Below are 9,760 nucleotides of genomic sequence, written 5' to 3' on the forward strand. Positions count from 1 at the left end.
TCCTCTGGTGGCTAGCTAACTAGCAAGCAAAAAATGTGCCCTTTCCTAAATTAGCCATGGATGGAGATAGGGATTTGGACTGGTGGTTTTACATAATTCTCCATACTGGCCAATTATAACAGCGATTCTGATCCAACCATAAATTCATACATTGTGCCCCTTGCCTGAGAGGATGGAAGTTCAATATGTAGCTAGATATAGTAGGCGAATATTAACTAGCTGGCTCATTGTTGCCCATGAAAGGAAATTAGGCTAGCGAGCAAGCATTTTAGCCAGGTAGCCTAGGACAGTCATAGACCGTTTTGGCAACATGAAAGAGAGGATGGCATTGGCGTTTCTCTACAAGTAGGGTTAGTCAAGATGTTTTTTTTCTACTTGCAAGATCCTTGCCATTATCTTATTCTACATGGACAGAATATGTGTTTATGAGTTGTGAGTACCCCTACCATCTCTGCCTAGGATGTGCATAATACTAAAATGTACAAAATTATATTTGATTCCTGGAGATAATATCCAATGCTTATTTGTATGACTTATTCAAAACTGCCGATAAATGGCTGCAGAAATACATAGCCTCATAATTCATTTTCAAAGACAGTAGCCATATCAGATTTTAAATATGTGATAACACTGGCAAAATTGGGAAGAAGTGGAATAATAAAATAATTGTGGGGAATAACAGTAGAGTTCTTGCAGACAAGCACAGTAATTACCCTCTATTTTAGCCCATTGATATGAATAAGATTTGTTCCACTGATCAGACTAGATAAAGTAAATACAATCTTCTGAAGACAAGATAACATAAATCTGCCCCTTCACCCCAACCAAATTATGTTTATAATCCCCCCTCTAGAATAAAACGTACACTTTTGGGATCACAATCTGTTTGACAAAACTATTTTCATAGTTAAAAATTAGATACCGCTACTGTCAAACCGTCAGTTTGAGGCATACGTTCGATAAATCCAATGTATGTACCACACAGAACGCACTGCGAGGCAAACCCAGCGTTTAATTGGAAATTAATGTACTTCTGGTGCATTTACAATCGTTGTGATTGAGGGGTAACATGCAATGAAATCCGACTCACATGAAATCCTTCCGAGGCGTAACTGCTTTTAGAACGTCTATTACAATTATATTGTTATATCGGTCAAGTTCACTTGTGGCTGTGCCAGAGACAGTTAAATTAAAGTCAACGAACTACTAAGTAGACCAGAACCAGCTGCTATTGGATTGGTGTGTGTGGGAGACACCAAGTTAATTAGACCGGAACTAACTATTGTTTCCAATGGTAAACGGCCTGAGTGAACTAATCTTAACTGATCCACCATCGTTGGCTGTGCTCAGCAACTCCACGAATGCAGTTTTCTTTAAGGATTCCACAAACCCAGGCCATGTCAAGTTATCATGGTGTAAAAAAAGAAAAAATGTATTACATTTTTTTATTTGGTACAAAATATTAAACAAAGTTATTTATAAAACCAACATATTGAGCTCACATAGCTGCAAGGGCCGAGCATTGAGGATATACTACATGCCAAATTCAATGAGAAGGGAAATATATTTTACACTCCATTGACAGTCTCTTTAGTTGCCTTACTGAATCAGTCCTCTGGTTTATAAATGGTCTAAACATTAGAGGCTTAAATTAAGATTTCACCTAAATTGGCAGATGTCAGGTCTAGGGGTGTGTGTTCGTGTGCTTAAGACAGTCTATCCTGCAAATGGGTTGGCATGAAGAGTCACGTCCTTTATACGAGTCTCAGTCAGCGGCCGGAATGACTTTTCATTGACAGGGAGCTTCTCCAGTTCATCCAGTGTTTCCAAGCCATCTATTATTCTGCTTATCGAAAGAAAATAAACAGGGGGGGGAGTATTGTAGCATTGCATTAGTTCACAATAAATGTTGGCGTTAACACAAACCACATAATATGCACAGTCAAGAGAATGTGTCCTTAGGTCAAAATAACAGATTGAAGTCATGATCTGCTAGCAATCACTTATAACCACATTAAATACTGACACTGTTTGTATGTCATTGGGGATCCAAATAAACAACAGCAGATTGTGGCTGAAGCCATTCTTGCTAATCCTCTTAGTTGGCTAACTTCAGACAACCACATTAAGTGCTGAAACAACGACCTACTTTCCAAACACGGTGTACTTCATGTCCAGATGGGGCTGCTTGGCATAGGTGAAGAAGAACTGGGAGGCATTAGTGTTGGGGCCGTTGTTCGCCATAGAAACCACGCCACGCACATTATGCTGCACGGAAATAAATGAAAAAAGGTCAGATAATATATACCCAGAATTGTTGCTACCTGTCCCATTGAGGTACTCACTTTTAGGTGTTCACTCAACTCATCTTCAAATTTCCGTCCCCAAATACTCGTCCCTCCTTTTCCAGTGCCTTCCAAGATTAAAAAAGTAATGCATGTTGTCAAGAGAGAGGCAGATAGTTTGTTTTCTGATCATGTAAAGAAAATGATTCCATGGGTTTGGAGTGGCATGCTGACAATTGGTATCTGATAAAGTAATTGACTTGTACATTGGGCTATTGGTCCTTTAAAAAAAAAAAAAATTGCCAGTACAAAAACAAGAAGCCTTCCAACACGATAATGCAGTTCTGATGAAGCTACCTGTGGGGTCGCCGGTCTGAACCATGAAGCCTTTGATGTTCCTGTGGAATATGCAGCCATTGTAGAACCCACCTGCACACAGGGCTAGGAAATTCTGTCAACACAAACAGAAAGTTCCGATTAGAGCAATCTATTGGTTACAGCCAACTGTAATGACATGCTAGTGTAGAGCAGTGTTGTTCAATCCTGGTCCTAGAGACCCAAAGGATGTAAAGCAGGGATGTTGATTGGGTATGCTAGTTCAACATCAAATGTAAAATAGGCTACTACAACCATTCCAATCCCGATTAAAAGGCAAGTGCAGTATAAAGGGGTTAGCTTAAGGACCATGCCAGTGGCTCAAAGCGGGCGGGAAGGCTACTTGCCCGGCTGGCTTTAGGACAAGCACGTCAACTCAATTGCAGTGAATAGCATGACATTTCCACTCAAAACAGTGCAGAGGTGGAAGATGGCTGTAGTAGATGGATATGGCTAGGTAACTACTGTTTGACTTGACAAGTGTGTTTAATCCCGGTGCTGAACTAGTGCGTATTAGCAAATTGCTGTATGACATGCGTTTGTAGAATATTAAGTCCTCTACCGACAGAGGTGACTAATCCAGGGATAGTATTGAGGTAGAACAAAGACCGGTGGGACACCAGGATCAGAGCAAACGCACAAACACAATGTATGACTCACCTCACATGATTTCGGGGCACGTTCACAGAACAGCTCGATTTTTAAATCCCCAAGGTCTGTGTGCAGTGTCACTGCCTGTAAAAGGGATTTGAAAATAATAATTAAATATTGCCCAAAAGGCACAAAGTTGTGAATTGTTTTCTTCATTAAATATACTGAACTAAAATAAATGCAAAATATAAATGCAACAAGTCAAGTTGTCACAACACAATGCCAAAGGTGTCTAAAGTTGAGGGAGTGTGCAATTGGTATGCTGACTGCAATAATGTCCACCATAGCCATTGCCAGAGAACTTAAAGTTTATTTCTCTAGCATAAGCCGCCTCCAATGTTGTTTTAGAGAATTTGGCAGTACGTCCAACCAGCCTCGACCACATGTAACCACGCCAGCCCACGACCTTCACCTCAGGCTTCTTCACCTGTGGGATCGTCTGAGACCAGCCTCCCAGACAGCTAATGAAACCGCTTGTCGTCCTCACCAGGGTCATGAGTTGACTGCAGTTCGGCGTCGTAACTGACTTCAGTGGGAAAATGCTCACCTTCGATGGCCACTGGCATGCTGGAGAAGTGTACTCTTCATGGATGAATCCCGGTTTCAACTGAACCAGACAGATGGCAGAAAGCTTAGCTTGTATGGCGTCGTGTGGGCGAGCGGTTTGCTGATGTAAACGTTGTGAACAGAGTGCCCCATGGTGGAGGTGGGGTTATGGTAAGGGCAAGCATAAGCTACGGACAACGAACACTAACATTTTGTCAAAGGCAATTTGAATGCAGACACCGTGACAAGATCCTGAGGCCCATTGTCGTGCCATTCACCTGTCGCCATCACCTCATCTTTCAGCATAAGGCCCCATGTCGCAAGTATCTGTATACAATTCCTGGAAGTTGAAAATGTCCGTCCGTTCTTCCATGGCCTGCATACCATTGAGTATGTTTGGGATACTCGATCGACAGCATGTTCCAATTCCCGCCAATATCCAGAAACTTCACGCAGCCATTGCAGAGGAGTGGGACAACATTCCATAATCAACAGCCTGATCCACTCTGTGCTGGAGAGGTGTTGCGCTGCATGCAACAAATGGTCACACCAGATACTGACTGGCTTTCTGATATGTATTCCCAGTCATGTGATATCCAAAGATCAGGGCCTAATGAATGTATTTCAATTGACTGATTTCCTTATACGAACTGTAACTTACCATTATTGAAATATTTGTTTAATTAATCCTTAATATCTACGTATTAAGAATTGCATGCAATTATTTGTTCACAAGAAGTTGACTAAATAGCTAGGTAGATTGTATTGGCAGGGAGTGGAAATTGGCATTGAAGCAGACGCGTAAACTAATGTGTTGCTCCCTAAGCTTACAGCTGCAAAATATTTACTTCAAACAAAGATGACTGTGTTCAGTGATAACAGGCGTTGTATTACATGTTATGTGCATTTCGTCAAAGATTATACATGAAACATGCGTGGTAAGATTGAATATTCTCACCATTTTCTTAACGCCGGAAGGTGAGATGGTGCATCAGACAAATAGATTCGACTAGCGTTATACACTGAACACACAAAGGTTCCGCTGAGTCTATAGTTCGATTAGCCTACTTATTGGACGTTAAAATTACGAATTACCGTGGTGTTTTGTATTAGCCGAAAAATACAAGACCATGAATTTCAATCGCCCGTGCTTGATTACCGAATAATCTGAATACCCCACGAAACTATATGTAATACCCACAGTGGAAAGAAGTGAAATCACATATTTGTTGTTGCCGCCATAAAAATAGATAGAGGACCCCAAAGCAGGCTTTAGTGTCAATGGCGCTGCCCAAGATCTCATAGATTCCATAATTGGACAGATTCGACGTTGTGTCCTCTAATTATCTCTATGGTTGCCACCGGCCTCGATCAACTGATACAAATTTGATACCAATTACATACACGAAATCAACGTTGAAACGGATAGATTGGATTGGTTAATTTGGTGAAAATGGAAAACGTCATTACAGCAGGAATATTTAAAGGGAATACATTTTTTGGGCAACACACATTTATGGTTGAAGACGAAACCACTACAACCACTACCAGTAGCTAAGGGACAGTAACCTTTTTGGACCAGTGTTTCCCAAACTTGGTCCTGCTCCCCTGTGCACGTTTTGGTTTTTGCCATAGCACTACACAGCTGATTCAAAGAGTCAAAGCTTGATGATGAGTTTGTTATTGGAATCAGCTGTGTAGTGTATGGGGAAAAAAAAAACGTGCAACTGGGAGGCCCAAGGACTGAGTGCAAGGACAGCATCCCGGCGTTGCCTCTTCATTGTTGATGTTGAGACTGGTGTTTTGCGGGTACTATTTAATGAAGCTGCCAGTTGAGGACTTGTGAGGCGTCTGTTTCTCAAACTAGACACTCTAATGTACTTGTCCTCTTGCTCAGTTGTTCACCGGGGCCTCCCACTCCTCTTTCTATTCTGGTTAGGGCCAGTATGCGCTGTTCTGTGAAGGGAGTAGTACATAGCGTTGTACGAGATCTTCAGTTTCTTGGCAATTTCTCACATGGAATAGCCTTCATTTCTCAGAACAAGAATAGACTGACGGGTTTCAGAAGAAAGATCTTTGTTTCTGGCCATTTTGAGCCTGTAATCGAACCCACAAATGCTGACGCTCCAGATACTCAACTAGTCTAAAGAAGGCCAGTTTTATTGCTTCTTTAATCAGGACAACAGTTTTCAGCTGTGCTAACATAATTGCAAAAGGGTTTTCTAATGATCAATTAGCCTTTTAAAATGATAAACTTGGATTAGTTATACAACGTGCCATTGGAACACATGAGTGATGGTTGCTGATAATGGACCTCTATACGCCTATGTAGATATTTCATAAATCTGCCGTTTCAAGCTACAATAGTCATTTACAACACTAACAATGTCTACACTGTATTTCTGATCAATTTGATGTTATTTTAATGGACATAAAATGTGCTTTTGTTTCAAAAACAAGGACATTTCCAAGTGACCCCAAACTTTTGAATGGTAGTGTATGTACGGCAGGACCAAATCGGAATGATAGGTAGAAGCAAGCCCATGTAATGCTTTGTAGGTTAGCAGTAAAACCTTGAAATCAGCCCTAGCCTTAACAGGAAGCCAGTGTAGAGAGGCTAGCACTGAAGTAATATGATCCAAGTTTTTGGTTGTAGTCAAGATTCTAGCAGCTGTTTAGTACTAACTGAAGTTTATTTAGTGCTTTATCCAGGTAGCAGTAGTCTAGTCTAGAAGTGACAAAAGCATGGATACATTTTTCTGCATCATTTTTGGACAGAAATGTCCTGATTTTTGCAGTGTTACATAGATGGAAAAAAGCTGTCCTTGAAACAGTCTTGATATGTTCGTCAAAAGATAGATCAGGGTCCAGAGTAACACCGAGGTCCTTCACAGTTTTTTATTGAGACGACTATACAACCATCAAGAGTAATTGTCAGATCCAACAGAAGATCTCTTTGTTTCTTGGGACCTAGAGTTTAAAAGTAAAACATTTGCCGCCATCCACTTTCTTATGTTTGAAACACAGGCTTCCAGGGAGGGTAATTTTGGGACTTCACCATGTTTCATCGAAATGTACAGTTGTGTATCATCCGCATAGCTGGGAAAGTTAACATTATGCTTCCGAATGACATCACCAAGAGGTAAAATATATAATAAAAACAATAGTGGTCCTGAAACAGAACCTTGAAGAACACCAAAATGTACAGTTCATTTGGCAGAGGACAAACCATCCACAGGGACAAACTTCCAACAGATAAGATCTAAACCAGGCCAGAACTTGTCCTTGTAGACCAATTAGGGTTTCCAATCTCTCAAAAAGAATGTGGTGATCGATGTCAGCACTAAGGTCTAGGAGCACGAGGACAGATGTAGAGCCTTGGTCTGACGCCATTAAAAGGTAATTTACCACCTTCACGAGTGCAGTCTCAGTGCTATGATGGGGTCTAAAACCAGACTGAAGCGTTTCATATACATTGTTTGTCTTCAGGAAGCCAGTGAGTTGCTGCGCAACAGCTTTTTCATTTTTTTTGAGAGGAATGGGAGATTCGATATAGGCCAATAGCTTTTTATATTTTCTGAGTAAAGGTTTGGCTTTTTCAGCTTTATTATTTGTTTGGTACACATCCGGTGGATTGGGAGCCATTTTTTATGTTCAACATAGGAGGGCCAAGCACAGGAAGCAGCTCTTTCAGTAGTTTAGTTGGAATAGGGTCCAGCAGCTTGAAGGTTTAGAGGCCATGACTATTTTCATCACTTGAGTGTTTCCCTTGATCCTAGGTCCTGGCAGTGTTGTGCAGACTCTGGACAACTGAGCTATGCAAATGGGAGTGGGTCTAGGGTTTCTGGGATAATGATGTTGATGTGAGCCATGACCAGCCTTTCAAAGCACTTCATGGGTACAGACGTGAGTGCTACGGGTCGGTAGTCATTTATGCAGGTTACCTTAGTGTCCTTGGGCACAGATACTATGGTGGTCTGCTTAAAACATGTTGGTATTACAGACTTGGACATGGAGAAGTTGAAAATGTCAGTGAAGACACTTGCCAGTTGGTCAGCGCATGCTCACAGTACATGTCCTGGTAATCCATCTGGCCCTGCGGTCTTGTGAATGTTGGCCTTTTAAAAGGTCTTACTCACATCGGCTGTGGAGAGCGTAGTCACACAGTCGTCCAGAAAAGTTGGTGCTCTCATGCATGTTTCAGTGTTATTTGCCTCGAAGTGAGCATATAATTACTTTAGCTCCTCTGGTAGGCTCGTGTCACTGGGCAGCTCTTGACTGTGCTTCCCTTTGTTGTCTGTAATGGTTTGCAAGCCCTGCCACATTGGACGAGCGTCCAACGTCATCGATGCACTTATTGATGAAGCCAGTGACTGATTTGGTGTACTCCTCAATGCCAATGGAAGAATCCCGTAACATATAGCAAAACAGTCCTGTAGCTTAGCATCTGCTTCATCTGACCACTTTTTTATTGGCCGAGTCACTGGTGCTTCCTGCTTTCATTTTTGCTTGGAAGCAGGAATCAGGAGGATAGAATTATGGTCAGATTTGCCAAATGGAGAGTGAGGGAGAGCTTTGTACGTGTCTCTGTGTGTGGAGTAAAGGTGGTCTAGTTTTTTTCCCTCTGGTAGCACATTTAACATGCTGATAGAAATTTGGTAAAACGGATTTAAGTTTCCCTGCATTAGTCCCTGGCCACTAGGAGCGCCGCCTCTGGATGAGTGTTTTCCTGTTTGTTTATGGCGGAATACAGCTCATTGAGTGTGGTTTTATGTGCCAGCATTGGTCTGTGGTGGTATGTAGACAGCTACGAAAAAAACCAGATGAAAACTCTCTAGGTAGTGTGTTCTACAGCTTATCATGAGATACACTACCTCAAGCGAGCAAAACCTTGAGACTTCCTTAGATGTCGTGCACCAGCTGTTGTTTACAAATATACATTGTCCGTCCCCCTTATCTTACCAGACAGCGCTGTTCTATCCTGCCGATACAGTGTTTAACCAGCCAGCTGTATGTTGATAATGTCGTCCTTCAGCCACGATTCTGTGAAGCATAAGATATTACAGTTTTTAATGTCCTGTTGGTAATTTAATCTTCCTCGTAAGTCGTCGATTTTATTTCCCAATTGCATGCTAGCTAGTAGAACGGAAGGCAGTGGGGGTTTATTCGATCGCCTACGAATTCTCAGAATGCAGCCCGACTTCTGTCCTCTTTTTCTCCATCTTCTCTTCACGCAAATGACGGGGATTTGGGTCTGTTCCCGGGAAAGCAGTATGTCCTTCACATCGGGCTCATCGGACTCGTTAAAGGAAAAAAAAGCTTCTGCCAGTTCATGGTGAGTAATCAATGTCCAGAAGTTATTTTCGGTCATAAGCGATGGTAGCAGCAACATTACGTACAGAATAAGTAAAAAAATAAGTTACAAACAACAGAAAAAAACGTGGGAAAAAAACACATTCGGTTAGGAGCACGTAAAACGTCAGCCATCTTCTCCCGCGCCATGGTACTATCCTAGTCACCCGGTTGGAGTCATGTCCAACTGTGTCATCAGGAGTGATCAGCCAATCGCGAAGTAGAAAATTGATCACTTCAAAATGGAGATTGCCTCAGTGGCGCTGCCCATGCTGTCACAGATACTATAATGATACAAAGATGAGTCCTCTATCTATCTCTGTTACCCCCCTCATGCCCTGTTCAAAACAACTGGGAAATGGGAAATCTCAGACTTCCAACTTCAGTGCGTTCAAGACAACTAGGAATTCAGAACAAAAAACTCCAAGTCGGAAACACATTTTTCTAGAGCTCCCACTTTCCGACCTGAAAATCACTGACATGATTTGACCTCGTTTTCTTTCTGAGTTCCCAGTTGTCTTGAAAGCGCCATCACTACTGGTGTCCCTGAA

The 9,760-nt window shown here is 41.8% G+C and overlaps 1 protein-coding gene across 2 annotated transcripts; it reads right to left on the reverse strand.

Moving 5' to 3' along the window:
* Positions 1 to 1,431: 1,431 nt before the first annotated feature.
* On the reverse strand, positions 1,432 to 4,903 carry ppil3 (peptidylprolyl isomerase (cyclophilin)-like 3). 2 transcript variants are annotated; one of them, XM_014160009.3, is made up of 6 exons: positions 4,816 to 4,903; positions 3,321 to 3,395; positions 2,643 to 2,736; positions 2,346 to 2,413; positions 2,150 to 2,268; positions 1,432 to 1,843 (listed from the first exon to the last, which is right to left on the reverse strand). In XM_014160009.3, exons 1-6 carry the CDS (start codon positions 4,816 to 4,818, stop codon positions 1,717 to 1,719), a joined length of 486 nt encoding a protein of 161 aa, XP_014015484.1. In that variant the 5' UTR covers positions 4,819 to 4,903; the 3' UTR covers positions 1,432 to 1,716. The 2 variants fall into 2 exon arrangements, with proteins under 2 accessions (XP_014015484.1, XP_014015485.1); XM_014160010.3 differs by lacking the exon at positions 4,816 to 4,903 and adding an exon at positions 4,519 to 4,540.
* Between the last annotated feature and the right edge of the window lie 4,857 nt (positions 4,904 to 9,760).

Source organism: Salmo salar, chromosome 20, assembly GCF_965601325.2.
Source record: "Salmo salar chromosome 20, fSalSal1, whole genome shotgun sequence".
Classification (NCBI taxonomy): Eukaryota; Metazoa; Chordata; class Actinopteri; order Salmoniformes; family Salmonidae; genus Salmo; species Salmo salar.